Source organism: Chionomys nivalis, chromosome 26 (genome assembly GCF_950005125.1).
Source record: "Chionomys nivalis chromosome 26, mChiNiv1.1, whole genome shotgun sequence".
NCBI classification, from domain to species: Eukaryota; Metazoa; Chordata; class Mammalia; order Rodentia; family Cricetidae; genus Chionomys; species Chionomys nivalis.
The window spans coordinates 15556417-15572781 of record NC_080111.1 but is presented as its reverse complement, the minus strand read 5'-3'; the positions used below and the strand labels follow the sequence as shown (position 1 = coordinate 15572781).

The 16365-nt window shown below is 38.9% G+C and overlaps 1 protein-coding gene across 2 annotated transcripts in view; it reads right to left on the bottom strand.

Moving 5' to 3' along the window:
• Mettl4 (methyltransferase 4, N6-adenosine) overlaps window positions 1-16365 on the bottom strand; it is a 33029-nt gene that overhangs the window by 14850 nt on the left and 1814 nt on the right. For both annotated transcript variants that reach the window (XM_057758654.1, XM_057758655.1), the window contains exons 2-4: window positions 15788-16166; window positions 13472-13534; window positions 9986-10349 (exon numbers count right to left, since the gene is read on the bottom strand). In XM_057758654.1, coding sequence (XP_057614637.1) covers window positions 9986-10349; window positions 13472-13534; window positions 15788-16162 — 802 coding nt within the window. In that variant the 5' untranslated portion in view covers window positions 16163-16166. The remainder of the gene's footprint in view (window positions 1-9985; window positions 10350-13471; window positions 13535-15787; window positions 16167-16365) is intronic.

Genomic DNA, 16365 nt, shown 5'->3' with positions numbered 1-16365 from the left:
TAAGTCTGCGGTACTATACCAGAGAAGCAGATGATTTAGGATGTCAAACTGGGGCACAGCATCACTCTGCTAAAGTGCTATCTGCTGGGTCTTTCCAGCTTATTTTGCTCATAAACAATTAGCTGTGACAAGATAGGAGGTTAAAAGCATGAGGACACTCTCTCCCCATCTCACCCACTACTTTGCCACTCAGTGCTTTGTCAAATGGAAATTTTCTGAATCCATTATTTCATTCATATTAGCCAATTGGAATTTATTCTAAGGAGGAGTTATTCCTTCCCCATAGAAATACTTGGTAAATGTGCAAACTCGTAGGTAATCTAAAGGATACAAATTAAAATGAGGACAGAGGGAAGCAGGTAGGCTGACTGCTGGTCTTCACCTGTCCCCCAGTCTCATCCCCAGCTCTGGAGCAGACCACCTGCTGCAGACTCCCCTCCCTCACAACCCTCATCTTCAGTGAATCACACAGATCTTCAACTCTCCTCCCCCAACTCACTGCTTTATCCCAGCCCCTAATTCCAGCAGGCATTCCCTGAGAACTCATGGACCAAGCAGGCCAGAAAATCAGATTGGCACCAGAGCAAGTGGATGAGCTTCAACTCCTCTCTCCCTCCTCTCCTCCACATCCAATCCCCCAGCCTCATCCCAGTTCTGCAGCAGACTACATATTGTGGCCTCTCCCCACTCTTTGCCACCATTCTCAGGGGACAAAGCAGAACCTGGGGAAATACCACACTTTCCTCCCTCCTGTGGACCTCCTCAGGACGCTCCAAGTCCACCCCGATTCCCAAGTGTCAGCTACCAATACTGGATTCCTACCCATGCCAATTCGAGGGGCCAATCTGAGAATTCCCTGCTAGGCAGCACACAGGTACCATACTCTCTAAAAAAGGGGGAGGGACAGAAACCAAGGAACAATACACCCAACCCAACAAAAACAAGACCAAATATGAGCATGTAGAATTAGAATGTTCCCAACCCCTGATGCCTAGACACCAGTGTAAAAACACGATCAATAACAGCCAGGACAGTATGTCTAGAGAGCCCAGTAATCCTAGCACAGAAGGCCCTGAATCTTCCAACATTGATGAAGTCCATGTAAAAGACATTAAAACAGCCATAATGAAATGATAGAGGTCCTTAAAGAAAAATAAACAAATCCCTTAAAGAGTTCTATGAAATCACAAACAGTGGAAGGAAATTAATAAAACCATTCAAGACCTAACACTAAAGAAAGTCCCCTAGCCTCAAACTAGTCAAAACACTAAATGTATAGAATAAAGAAAAAATATTAAATAAAAACTTCAAGGAAATAAGACCAAGTAGCATATAAATGCGACCTAATAGAATTATACCCAAATTCTCATGGAGACTCTAAAAGCCAGTAGGGGCTGCACAGATGCTATACAGACTCTAAGAGACCACACATGCCAGCCCCACACTACTATACACAGAAAAATTCTCAATAACATTAGATGGACAAAGTAAGACATCTACTATAAAACCAAATTTAAGCAATATCTATCTACAAGTCTAGCCCTACAGAAGGCACTAGAAGGAAAAATCCAGCCTAAAGAGGTCCATCACATCAAAGAAAACACAAGAAATAAATAATCCCAAACCAGCAAATCAAAACAGAGAAAACGCATACGCACCCCCACCACCACAACAAAATAACAAGAATCAACAAACGCTGCTCACTGATATCCCTCAGCGTCGGTGGTCTCAATTTCCACTAACAAGACACAGACTAACAGAATGGATGCAAAAGCAGGATCCACACTTCTGCAACATCCAAGAAACACACCTGAACATCAAGAATAGACATCACCTCAAGTAAAATTAAAACTGGAAAGGACCCAAAAAAGTAAGCCATTTTAATATCTTCAAACCAAAACTAATAAGAAGAGATCAAGGACATTACATATTCAAAGGAAAAATTCACCAAGAGGGCATTGCAGTGTAAAGATTAATGCACCATATACCATGGTACCCGAGTTCGTAAAAGGAACACTACTATAGCCTAAATCACATATTGACCCTCACACATTTTTGTGGGTAACTTCAATACCCCACTCTCACCAATAGACAGGTCACACAGACAAAAAGTAAAGGTAGAAATGCTGGAGCTAACTGGTGTCATAAACAAAACGGACCTACCTGATATTTACAGAATATTTCACCCCAACACCAAAGAATAATACCTTCGTCTCAGCACTTCATGGAACATTCTCCAAATATGACCACCACACTCAGGCACAAAGCAAGTCTCAACAGATAGAAGAAAACCAAAACAACACCATGCATCCTATCGGACCACCTGGATTAAAACTAGGTATCTTTTATTGGTTGTTTGGTTGTTTGTTTGGTTGTTTGGTTTGGTTTGGTTTTTCAAGTCAGGGTTTCTCTGTGTAGCATTCCTGGCTGTCCTGGAACTGACTTTGTAGATCAGGTTGGCCTCAAACTCACTGAGATCTACATGTTCCTGCCTCCCAAAGTACTGGGATTAAAGGCATGCACCACCACTGCCTGGCTTAAATCTGGATAGCAATGACAGAAACAACACAAAGTTTACAGACTCATGGAAACTGAATTCACTAATAAATGAAAAAAAATGGCTCAAGATAGAAATAAGAAAGAAATTAAGACTTTTTGGAACTGAAAGAAAATGAAACGCAACATACCCAAACTATGGGACACAACAAAAGTAGTTAGTTCTAAGAGGCAAGTTTGTAATACCAAATACCTACATTAAAAACCAATTGAAGATGTCTTATTGTAGTAATTTAATAGCATACCTGAAGGTTCAGAACAAAAAGGAGAAATCACACCCAAAATGAATAGATAGCAAGACATAATCAAACTCAAGGATGAAATCAATAAAATAAAACTACAAAAACCAATGAAACAAATAGTTAGGTTTTTGAGAAAATCAATAAGATTGACAAACCTTATCTAAATTAAAAGGTGGAAAGAGAATATCAAAATTAACAAAATTAGAAATAAAAAGAAGGACATAACAACAGACACTGAGAATCATAAGGACATGCTTTAGAAACCTGTAGTCCATCAAACTAGAAAATCTAAAAGAAATGGGTAATTTTCTCTATATCACTTACCAAAGTTAAATCAAAATCAGATAAACAATTTAATTAGACCCATAGCCCCTAGTGAAATAGAAGCAGTCATTAAAAGCCTAGCAATCAAAAAGAAAGCCCAGGGTCTTTATTTTTTTTTTTTTTTGTTTTAACACAAAAATCTACCAAACTTTCAAAGAAAAGTTAATGTCTCAAATTATTCCACAAAATAAAAACATAAGGAAATCGCCCAATTTGTTTTATGAGGACACAGTTACCCCGATCCCTAAACCACACAAAGACACAACAAGAAAGAGGATTCCAGACCAGTTTTCCTTATGAATGTAGGTGCAAAAATTCTCAATAAAAATGCTTGCAAACTGAATCCAAAAACAAATTTAAAAGTAGGCTTCATCCCAGAGATGCAGGATGGTTCAACATATAAAAATCAGTAAATGAGCCAAGTGGTGGTGGCGAATGATTTTAGTCCCAGCACTTGGAAGGCAAAGGCAGGCGCGTCTCAATGAATTTGAGGCCAGCCTGGTCTACAACAGCTAGCTCCAGGACAGACTCCAAAGTTACAGAGAAACCCTGTCTCAAAAACAAAACAAAACAAAACAAAAAATCAGTAAATGTATCTATCAAATAAACAAACTGAAAGACAAAACTACATGATTATCTCATTAGATATAGAAAAGACCTTTGACAAAATCCAACACTCTTCATGAAAAAAGTTCTGGAGAGATTAAGGAGATATACCTCAACCTAAAAAGGGTAGTTTACAGCAAGCCCATATCCAACATCAACTTAAATGAAGAGAAACTCAAAGCAATTCCACTAAACTCAGTAAAAAAGACAAAGTTGTCTACTCCATAACCATTCATTATAGTACTTGAAGTTCTACCTACAGCAACTAACAAGGGGATAAAATTGGAAAGGAAGAAGTGAAAGTATCTTTATTTACAGATGATATAATAGTACACATAACTGGCCTTAATTTTTTTTCTGGGAAACTCCTACAGCTAATAAACACTTTCAGCAAAGTAGCTAGATACGAAATTAACTGACAAAATCAATAGCCTTTGTGTATACAAATGACAAATGGACTGAGAAAGAAATCAGGGAAGCAACACCTTCCCTAATAGCCTCAAATAACATAAAGTTTCTTGGGACAACTAACGAAGCAAGTGAAACACTTGTACGATAAAAATTTTAAGACACTGTCAGGCAGTCATGGCGCACGCCTTTAATCCCAGCACTTGGGAGGCAGAGGCAGGCGGATCTATGTGAGTTTGAGGCCAGCCTGATCTACAGAGTGAATTCCAGGACTGGCTCCATAGCGACTGAGAAACCCTGTCTCGAAAAACCAAACCGAAACAAAACCTTTAAGACACTAAAGAAATAAAATGGTGAATGAATGTATCAGAAGATGGAAAGATCTGCCATGCTCATGGATCAGTAAGAATAACATAGCAAAAATGCCCATCCTGTCAGGAGCAATCCACAGATGCAATGCACTCCCCATCACAATTTCAACACATTTCTTCATGGATCTTGAAAGGACAATTTTCAGCTTCACACGAAAACACTACAAAATACACATACAAAAAAATAGGTTAGTTAAAATAATCCTGGATGGTGAAACTGCTGGATGTGTATCACCATCCCTTATTTAAAACTGCACTACAGAGCTATAGCAATAAAACAGCAAGGAACTGAAATAAACCCAAACGGAATCAAATTGAGGATCCAGACATAAATTCACATACCTACGGATACCTGATCTTTGATAAAGAAACCAGAAATACATGGGGGGAGAGACAGGATCTTCATCAAATAGTGGTGGTTAAACTGGATGATTGTATGTAGAGGATTCCAAATAAATCCATACTTATCACCCTGCGCAAAACTCAACTCCAAATTGATCAAAGAGCTCAGTCAAGTAGAGCATGAGACTCTTACTCTCAGGGATGTAGGTTTTTGCCCCACACTGGGCCACAGGTGTAGGCAAGGGTAAGTGAGTTCATGAGAGCCCAAAATAAAAGAATATCAAATATTTATTGGGGAAAACTCATGAGTAACAATAAGGTGAAGAGCCGGGCAGTGGTGGCGCACGCCTTTAATCCCAGCACTCGGGAGGCAGAGGCAGGCGGATCTCTGTGAGTTCGAGACCAGCCTGGTCTACAGAGCTAGTTCCAGGACAGGCTCCAAAGCCACAGAGAAACCCTGTCTCGAAAAACCAAAAAAAAAAAAAAAAAAAAAAAAAAACCAACAACAACAACAAAAAAACAATAAGGTGAAGAGTCACCACTGTCCTCTGCCCTGGAAGCAATGGAAGCTGCAATCAGATCTCCAACCACCACACAAGAGAGTAAAAGAGACCATTATAAGAGATCATGTTGGAAGGCAGCTATGCTCACCACTATACCACCAACGCCCGCTAAGAGATCATGTTGGGACACAGAAGCCACCCTAATGCTGAGACCCCACACACACACCCAAAAAATTATTTTAGTGGAAATATTCCCACACAGATCTCAACCTAAAAACAGATATCTTGAACCTAACAGAAGAAAAGATAGGGAACAGCCTTGAACTTAATGACACAGGAAAAGACTTTCTGAACAGAACACTATTGACACAGACACTAAGATCAAAAATAATAAATGGGATCTCATGAAACTGAAAAGCTTCTGCATGGCAAAAGATCCCATCATTCAGACAAAGCGGCAGCTTACAGAATGGTAAAATATTTTTTTTTTACCAACTACACATCTAACAGAGGGCTAATATCCAAAATTATATAAAAAACTCAAACAAAATATATAAAGATCTCAAAAGACTTGATATCAAGAAAACAAATGACTCAATTAAAAAATGGGGCATAGATCTAAACAGAGAATTCTCAATAGGGGAATCTTAAATGGCTGAGAAACACTTAAATGTTCAACATTCTCCGTCATTAGTGAAATGCAAACCAAGTCTGCTTTGACAGTTCATTTTACACCTGTCAGAATCCCTAGCATCAATAACACAAGTGACAGCTCCTGCTGGCAAGGACGTAGAATACGGGGGACTCTCATCCACTGCTGGTGGGGTGCAGACTCATACAGCCACTATGGAAATGAGTGTGGGGGTTCCTCAGAAAGATGGGAACGGATCTACCTCACGATCCAGCTCTATCACTCTTGCGCATTTACCCAGAGGACACTTCATCCTAAGACACCTGCTCAACCATGTTCATTGCTGCTCTATTAATAACACCCAGAAATTGGAAAACATATTCAAGACAAGAATGGATAATGAAAATGTGGTACATTTACACAAATAAATATTACTCAGCCATTAAAAAGAATTAAATTCACAGTAAATGGATAGAACGAGGGGAAAAATCACCCTGAGTGAGATACCCAGACCCAGAAAGCCAAATGTGACATGTATTAGCTTACATGTGGATATACAGAATCCCAGAGATTAAGCATAGAGTAACAGACTAGGGAGGAGAGAAGCATCTCATCAGGAAAGAGGAAATAGAATAGAAAGGTACAGGCTGGTGAGGGGAGGTGCAAGGAGAGAAACAGAGGGACGAGGGAGTGTACACAGGGAGAAACAGCTAAAACTGAGGCCACTGAAGTAGTGAGCAGTGGCATGGGTATTGATACAGTCGATGCTTCCTGAAATAAATGCATATGTGAAGGCAATCTAACAGAGAAATCAAATACAGGGTGATGAGACTGTGTCTGAGAGCTTTCTCCTTCTGTCTTGCATTCCTCTCTTTAGGTTGGGATTAAAGATGTGCACCACTGGGATTAAAGGCGTGCACCACCAGGTTTCTATGGCAAACTAGTGTGGCTACTGAGATTAAAGGTGTGTGCTACCACTTACTCTCTGATCTTCAGCTAAACTTTCTTTATTAAAATACAAATGAAATATCACTACATGTAAAGCTCAGGAAGCACATTGTAAAGGAGGGGACACATAGATTATAAAAGCCAGAGGATCATGGAGTTTGCTGTGACATTGTATCTCCTAGGAATGTCAGAAGCTACACCCATAAAATCTCATTAACATGACTGCTTAAATATGAGCTGAATAAGAACAAGAGGAATGCTATAGGGGACAAGGGGCCAACCAGCCCTACACAAAGAACTACAGGGAACCCACAAATGCTGGGAGTGGAGAAACAGTTTTAGTCCTACTGAGGGAAGAGTACACCAATTGCTTATCCAATACCAAACGGTGAGCCCTGAAAACATACATACAAATAACATAATACTAAGTTAAAGTATGTGTGTGTTATAGTTTCTTAGGTAGTTAACAGTATGATTCCTTATGATTTTTTCACATATCCATACCATTATTTTGCTCTCCTTTTTCCCTGTGTATTTATCCCCCTTGAACCTTATTATAACCCTGAAAGTATACAGACAAGTAACATACAGATTGAGCAGGTTACATACATATGTGCATGTAACAAAATTAATGAAAAAATCCATCAATTTGAAAGGGAAAAAGGAGGCATATATGAGAAGGTTTGAAGAAAAAAAAAGTAAAAGGAGAAATGAAGTTTAATTGTTGCAAAATATTTGTTTAACTATGTAAAGATGTGTTGCATTTGTTTAATTATATGTAAATATGTGTTGCTGTTTTACTTGATTAGTCTAACAAAAAGCCAAATGGCCAATAGCGAGGAAGAAGTATAGGCAGGACTTGCAGTCACGGAGACTAAGTAGGTGGAGGAATTTAGGCTTAAAAAGGAAGAAAGAAGCCGGGCGGTGGTGGCGCACGCCTTTAATCCCAGCACTCGGGAGGCAGAGGCAGGAGGATCTCTGGGAGTTCGAGGCCAGCCTGGTCTACAAAGGGAGTTCCAGGACAGGCTCCGAAGCTACAGAGAAACCCTGTCTCGAAAAAAAACCAAAAAAAAAAAAGGAAGAAAGAAAAAGATACCAGGGAGAAACCAGTGTCCAGCCATATACACACGGAGAAAGCAGGAAAGCAGGACATACAGAATGAAAGAAAGCTAAAAAGCCCCAAGGAAAAATGTAGATGAATAGAAACAGGTTAAATTAAGTTAAAAGAGCTAGCGGGATGAGCCTAAGCTAAGACTAAGCACTTATAATTAATAATAAGCATTCATAATAAATTATTTGGGAGTTGCTTGGTGGCCCAAGGAAAATTCCAACTATACATAATACAATAAATAAAATAAGGAAGTAGTTGTTTTGAACCTTACTTAATCCTCAGTAGCCTTCAGAAGTAGGCATAGAAAGCAAGCTTGTTAGGTTTTTGTGTGTCTATGACTACCAGCCTGGTAACTGTAGACTTCAACTTTTTAAACTTTGTACAAAAAAAATGTTTCAAGAAGTTTGATAAGGAATGACTTTAGAAGGACTAGTATTGGAAAACTTGTTTTTGTGGTTTTTTTTTTAGCACCTGTAGAACATTAATCCTTTCTCACTTCAGTCTTCTGTAAAAAGAATCCAGGAATAGTTAGTGCATAAGCCATAGCTATTATAATAGCCTTACTAATTGGCCTTATAATGACAAAATATGGGAGATCTTGGCCAAACAGAGACAATACTTCCAATTCAACTTTCTTAGCTAAGGTGATTTTGTATTTCTTCTATAGACCCTTCTCAATCTCACAGAGATCCCCCTGCCTCTGCCTCCTGAGTGCTGGGATTAAAGGAATGCACCACTACTGTCCCACAAATTTTATATTTCTTAAGGCATCTTGAAACTAAGATGAGTGTAAATCCACAGTGGTTGAAAAGAATTTTAAGGAATTTAAGTCATGACAAAACTGCATAGGAAGAGTTTTTGTTTGTCTTTTTTTTAAAAAAAAAAAAAGATCTTTATTGTTTTTATTTTATGTGTGAAGTGTTTTGCCTACATGTATGCCTGTATACCACATGTGTGTCTGATGCCCACCGAGGCCAGAAGAGGGCATCAGACCTCCTGAAATTAGAGCTATAGTTGTGGGTCCTGGGGATTTGACCCAGTTGTTTGGAAGAGCAGGCAGTGCTCTTAACCACTGAGCCATCTCTCCAGCCCCAGGGATATTTTTAAAAAAACAAAACAACAATAACAAACTCTATGGAAAACAACTGGGCACTGCTGCAAAAGGACTTGATTGTCTCAAACACAGATGAGTTAACCCATCTCTCAGTAGGAAACTATGTGCTTTTGAACGATGTTTGTACTCAACATTTCTTTTTCTTAAAAGAATGATGTGAAAAGTTTAAGCCCGGCGATGGTGGCACACGCCTTTAATCCCAGCACTCGGGAGGCAGAGGCAGGCGGATCTCTGTGAGTTCGAGACCAGCCTGGTCTACAGAGCTGGTTCCAGGACAGGCTCCAAAGCCACAGAGAAACCCTGTCTCGAAAAACCAAAAAAAAAAAAAAAAAAAAAAAAAAGTTTTAAAAGTACCATAAAAGGGTAAGAAGTGAAAAAACTTAAAGGCTAGGAAACACCTGGGAATTAATATTCACAACTAAAATATTTTCATTTTGATAGATAAATTCTCAAACACAAGTGTGTTCTGAATTCCTGAGCACATTAAGTATTATATTTGTTTTCTCAAGTACCAGTTCTTTAACTCTTTACTTGTCATAAAAATGCATTTATTTTTAAAAACCAGGAGGTAGGTATGGTGATGCAGGCCTAGAATCCTAGCATCCAGGAAACTAAGGCAAAGTCAAGCACAACTGAGATATCAGGGCCATCCTGGGTTGCATAGCAAGTTCAATGCTAGCCTGGGCTATTTAACAAGACTGTCTCAAAAATAAACAACAGAGCAAAGTCAGCATTTTAAAACTGAACTTACATTCCAAGTTCAAACTCTTAACTTCTGAGATGACAGAAAAAAAATATCTTTTTCTGAAACAAACATAAAACTACTTACAGTTCAGAAGTGGCTGCATCCAAGAAATGTCAGACAAGAGAAAGCTGCTGTTCGGTGGTAGCAGGTACTTCTGACCCATTAAATTAATCATTCTGGAAAAGCTAGAGTTGTTTTCAATGACCTGTGACGATAAATCCAGCTCTATAACAGACATATCATCTTCTGTCAACGAGAGCGTCTGTGTGTCTTCGAAGGAAGGCAAGTGCTTTGCCATCTCACATAATTCTGACAAGTTGCAAGCATCGAGTGGTAAAGGGACCCGGCCACTATTTCCATGCTGGGTTTCAACAACGGGGCAGAGAACACCGCTTTTGAGACCTTCTTGGATTAACTGCGAGGATCCACCCAAAATCAGCTCTCTGATCTGTGGGGAAAAACATTATTTAAAGTACATTAAAATAATGCTGGTTGGGCTGGAGAGATGGCTCAGAGGTTAAGAGCACTGACTGCTCTTCCAGAGGTCCTGAGTTCAATTCCCAGCAACCACATGGTGGCTCACAGCCATCTGTAATGAGATCTGGTGCCCTCTTCTGGCCAGCAAGCATGAGACAGACAGAACTCTGTATATATAATAAATAAATAAATTTAAAAAAATGCTGGTTTAAAATTATTTTCCAGGGCCTGTAAAGATAGCTCACCAATTAAGAGCACTAGCTGTTCTTAAAGAGAATCTGGGTTCAGTTCCCAACTCCCACCCAGTCGCTCACAATCAGCTGTCAATCCAGTTCCAGGAGCTCTATCACCCTCTTCTGGCCTCAGAGGGCACCCAGGCACACACATGACACACAGACATGCATGCAGGCAAAACATCCACACACATAAAGTAAAATTAGAATACAATTAAATTTCCAAATAAGTAAATTTGTACTGTGCTTTGAATATCTTATTTCATTTATTAAAATCTATTCTTATTAAACTCAGAGTTATTTTAGAGTATAATGAGACTATAAGAGTGTTAAGAGACTACTTGTGAACTCTATGGAATTAAACACACCTCATGAGCCCCCTATGACGTAATGTGACAATGTATGTCTACAAAATGCTGAAGCTTCAAGCCAAAACTAACTTTTCCTTGCTTAGGTTGTTTCTCTTAGATACCTGGCTGTGGTGATGAGAAAAAAGTGACCACTGCTTATGCTCACTTAGGCTCTGCACAGACAAACCTCACAACGTACATGTAGGACATGAGGACAAAGGGCATCTGTCAACATAAAGCGCATGTTTTTCCTTGTGGCAGGGACCAGAGTCCTTTGTCCCGGCCCAGACATTCCACATCTTCTGCAGCATCTATGAAACTTCATGGTAGGCTAACTTGTACACTTCCTAAATCTCGGTCTTCACCGTCCTCACAGAGTGTTGGGTAATCACATCTTCAGTCCAGGAGAAATACTGACCTTAGACACTGCTCTAAACCCATCTTTGACAACCCAACAGAAAGGGTAGAACAAGTAACACAAATTCTGCAGACAGTGAAGTTCTCAATGTTACACCTAGGAGCACCATATCTAACAGTTACAGAACATAATCTTCAACCCCACATTATAATCTCAAAGATAATGTATATGCTGGGCAATGAAACAAAGCTCTACAAACTTAAAAGAACCAGAATTTATTTTTCTACCCAAAGGATTTAAGTTAGAAATCAAGAATAAATAGAATAAATAAAAAGAATAAAATCAACCAAATGCAAATGAAATAGTTCTCTTCTAAATAATTCATGCAGGTCAAAGATGAAATCACAAGAGAGATTAGAAAATGTTATTCTCACAATGGAAGTGAAAATATAAAATATCAAGATACCTAGACTCACAACAAGATCCCATTTCATACCCGTTAAGATGGCAATTACAAAACAAAACAGAATGTTTTGATGAAAAAGTAGAAAAACTGGAATGCACTGTTGGTGGAAATATAAAAATTGTGCAGTGGCTAAGAAAACCAGGATGGCAGTTTCTGGGGGAAAAACAATTCAATGTATAATCTAACTACTCCATGACTTCTACAGTAGTGATATGATAATATTTACCAAATGTTCAAACCAAGATAATTAAGGGGAAGGAGAATAAAACAATGCATGTTTTCTCTCATGCAGAATGTAGACTTGATGACCTATGCATTATATCACTATTTAAGCCTGTGTGTACATACGCATCATGAAGGAAGAAGGAGACTACTTGGAGGGAGGAAGGGACTACCAAGAAGGGTTAAAAAGAGGGAGGAAAAAACCCTGTCTCAAAAAAGAAAAAAAAAAGAGGGAGAAAAGTAATGAGGGGGTGGAATATGAGCAAAGTACAATGATATAGATATATTGATATATATACGTATATGTATGTATGAAAATGTCATGATGAACCTCATCATTTTCTAGGCTAACTAAAACAATTCATCGTAATACGAGACATCAAACTATGATCGTGGAGCTGGCCCTCTGGAGCCTCCCTCCACGCAGCAGTCATTATCTAGAGCTGGAGGATACTTATTCTCATGTTGAACCTGTGGGAAGGTTTCTTGCTGTTTTCAGAAGTTTAGAGGGTATTTCCCTCTAGTAATTGTCAGCATTCTTTTAAAAATTCTCCGTGTTATGTATTTCATCTTTACATCATTTCCAATTTTTTGTTTTGTTTTGTTTTGTTTTGTTTTTCGAGACAGGGTTTCTCTGTAGCTTTGGAGCCTGTCCTGGAACTAGCTCTTGTAGACCAGGCTGGTCTCGAACTCACAGAGATCCGCCTGCCTCTGCCTCCCGAGTGCTGGGATTAAAGGCATGAGCCACCACCGCCCGGCTCATTTCCAATATTGAAAATACAAACTGTACAGACTTTTTGAAGGTTCTAATTCATTCTATGCATTTTTGGCAAATTTGACTCTGCAAAAGTACATTATCAAACTGATTTCATACATAAGACAGCCTCATTCTACCCTCCCCATCCTTCCACCCATCACTGGTCCCCTGTCTGTCCTCCAATGATCCAGTTTTCATATCATATATATAGTCAAGTAACAGTCTGCATTCAACTGTTTATTGTTGAACCTAAATTTAACACATGAGAGAAACCAAGCAAGAGTAAAAACACTGCGACATTCTTGAAGAACCTAACCAATAGAACAAGATTAATTCATCAACTACCTAAACTAATAGAAACATATGTAGTGTTATAAAAATTGGCTTAAATTGTTCATTACTGAGAAAAAATAAACCACTTAAATTCAAATTCTGACCAAGACAATTGCTTTATTTCTAAGATATATTTTGTTCACTTTTATTGTACTTGATACTGATTTTCTCATATGATATATATATATATAGTTTGCTTTTGTTTTCTGAGACAGAGTTTCCCTGTGTCACAGTCCTAGCTGTCCTGGAACTAGCTCTTGTCGACCAGTTTGGCCTCGAACTCACACAGATCCATCTGCCTCTGCCTCCAGAGTGCTGGAATTAAAGGTGTGTACCACCACTTCTCAGCCTATCAATAAATATTTTCTACCTACCTTTGTATGATGTTCCATGGCATCCAATTCACCTTGATTGAAAGGCAGACTTCTTTTACGCTTCTAAAGAGAAGGTGACAAGGAAAAAATAATGTTGCAGTCTATCACAAAGCAGACATTTTGTAACCTGTTAGATTTTATTTTTTGTACTACATTTTTTAATATTGTATCTATTTTTTAAAGGTAAGAAGTTCCACTGAGATCAAAATCAGTGCAAAGAGTACAAGTACCCATGGGATATGAAGGAGCTGTGATTCTTCTCAGTTAATATGCATAAGGTAGAATTAATCTCAACTTTTTTTATTTCTGAACATGATCCATCTGCAGGCTATCAAAGACCAGTGGTCAAGAGCACTGGTTGCTCTTACAAAAGACCCAGGTTTGGTTCCCAGCACCCACATGGTGGCTCAAAACCATCTATATCTCCAATTGCAGTGGATCTGATGCCCTCTCCTGGTCTCAGCAGATATACACATGGTGTACATAAATATTTACAGACAAAACACTCGAACACATTAAATCAATAATTTAAAAAAAACTCAAAGGCATGTATGGCTCCTCAGGTCTGCAATACTCTACTCTCACTGAACAGGTCTGTCAGACAGAAAATTAACAGAGAAATAAGGGAACTGACAGATGTTATGACCCAAGTGGACTTAGATATCTATAGAACATTCTACCTAAACACAAAAGAATATACCTTCATCTCAGCACCTCATGGAACCTTCTCTAAAACCAACCACAAATTCAGTCATAAATCTCAACAGACACACACACACAAAAATAAAATGGAGTAAATCCCTGTATCTTATCAGATTACCAGGGCTTAAACAAAATCAGAAACAAAAAGAAGGACATAACAACAGAAACTGAGGAAATTCAGAGAATCATCATGTTATACTTCAAAAACCTATACTCCACAAAATTGGAAAATTTAAAGGAAATGGACAGTTTTCTGGATAAATACCACATACCAAAACTAAATCAAGAACAGACAAACAATTTAAATAGACCTACAACCCCTAAGGAAATAGAAGCAGTCATTAAAAGTCTTCCAACCAAAAATAGCACAGGACTAGATGGCTTCAGCACAGAATTCTGCCAGAATTTCAAAGAAGAGCTAATATCAATACTCCTCAAATTGTTCCAGAAAATAGGAACAGAAGGGATTTAGCCAAACTACTTTTTTGAGGCTACAGTTACCCTGATACCCAAACTATACAAAGACTCAACAGAGAAAGAGAACTACAGACCAATCTCCCTCATGAACATCGATGCAAAAATACTCACTACTGGCAAACTGAATCCAAAAACACATCAAAAAAAAAAAAATCCACCATGACCAAGTAGGCTTCATCCCAGAGATGCACGGTTGGTTCACCATACAGAAATCTATGACCCACCAAATAAACAAACTGAAAAAAAATAACACATGATCATCTCATTAGATGCTGAAATGCAATAGGGTAGAGGGTTCCTGAACTAACTTTTCCCTGTAATCAGATTGGTGCCTACCCTAACAGTCATCACAGAGCCTTCATCCAGTAACTGATGAAACCAGGTGCAGACATCCACAACCAAGCACTAGGCTACGGGGAACCCAGTCGAAGAGAGGGAGGAGAGAATATATGAGCATGGGAGGTCAAGATCACAAAGGAAAAGTCTACAGACAGCCGAACCAAGCTTGTAGGAACTCATGAACTCTACACCAACAGTTATAGAGCCTCCATGGGACCAAATTTGGCAGGAAATATAGGCGGAAGGGAAATCCAGACAGGAAGTAGTGGCGGGTCAGTGAGAACAGGAGAATTCTGGGAAGGAGGAAGCCCATTCCTCTGCAGTCTTACCCAGACACAGAAGAAGAAAGATTTGACCTGTCCTGCTGAAAAAGGTACTGAGCCATGTGGCTAACATATACTAGAATAATGGGCTAATATAAGTTATAAGAGTTAATAAGAAGCCTGAGCTAATGGGCCAATCAGTTTATAACTAATGTAGACCTCTGCGTGATTTTCTTTGGGACTTAACGAATGTGGGAACCAGCAGGACAGAAACTCAGACAACAGCAATGGTAGAAGTGCCTATAATCACAGCGGTCACAGTGAGTTGGAGGGCAGCCCACAGGACCCTGACTCAACAATAAATAAATAATAAATAGACATATATATATATATATATATATATATATATATTGCTTTTGGGTATGCTAACACCTTCTCGCATTAGTCTTTATACTTAGAAAATGCGAAGATATTTGAAATACTGGAACTAAAATTTTGTTTCATGTAAAAAAAAATAAAGCTTAACACTTCCTACCTTCCCAATAGAAATGGAGACGTTTTGCTTAGCACCAGTCACTAAATCCTCATTCTGGCCACTTTGCTGGCATTCTTTGTGAACAGCTGGAGTTATGTAAGGTTTGTTGACATTAAATAGCTCAGGTCGGAAAGCATAGTTTTGGGTGATGATTTCATTGGCTGGCACAGCAGTAGAGTCTGGAGCAGAGTATGTAGTAGGAGCTCCAGAAGGAGATGTGGCATCCATCTGAAGAGAATCCAGGTCGACAGAAGAAGTGGGCTTGTTTCTACTGCAGGAAGGCTCTTGATGGTGCTGAATTTGATAGTTGACCTTGTTAATGAATGAAAGATGATCCAGTAGCCACCCAGGTGGCAAACGGTGCAGCACAGACATTCTCCTAAAAAAACCAGAATGGATTAGGTCTGGGAGCGAAGTTCAGTGTGGGACTGCTGGGTTTGATAGCCAGTGCTATAACAACAAAAACAAAGAAAAACTTTTAAAATCAGGTTCCTTTCTTTCGTTGCCTTCCATGGTCCTGTTTTGGTCCTTGGATTGAGGGACTAGTTCATCATCCAAGTATTCAAGACATTAAATCC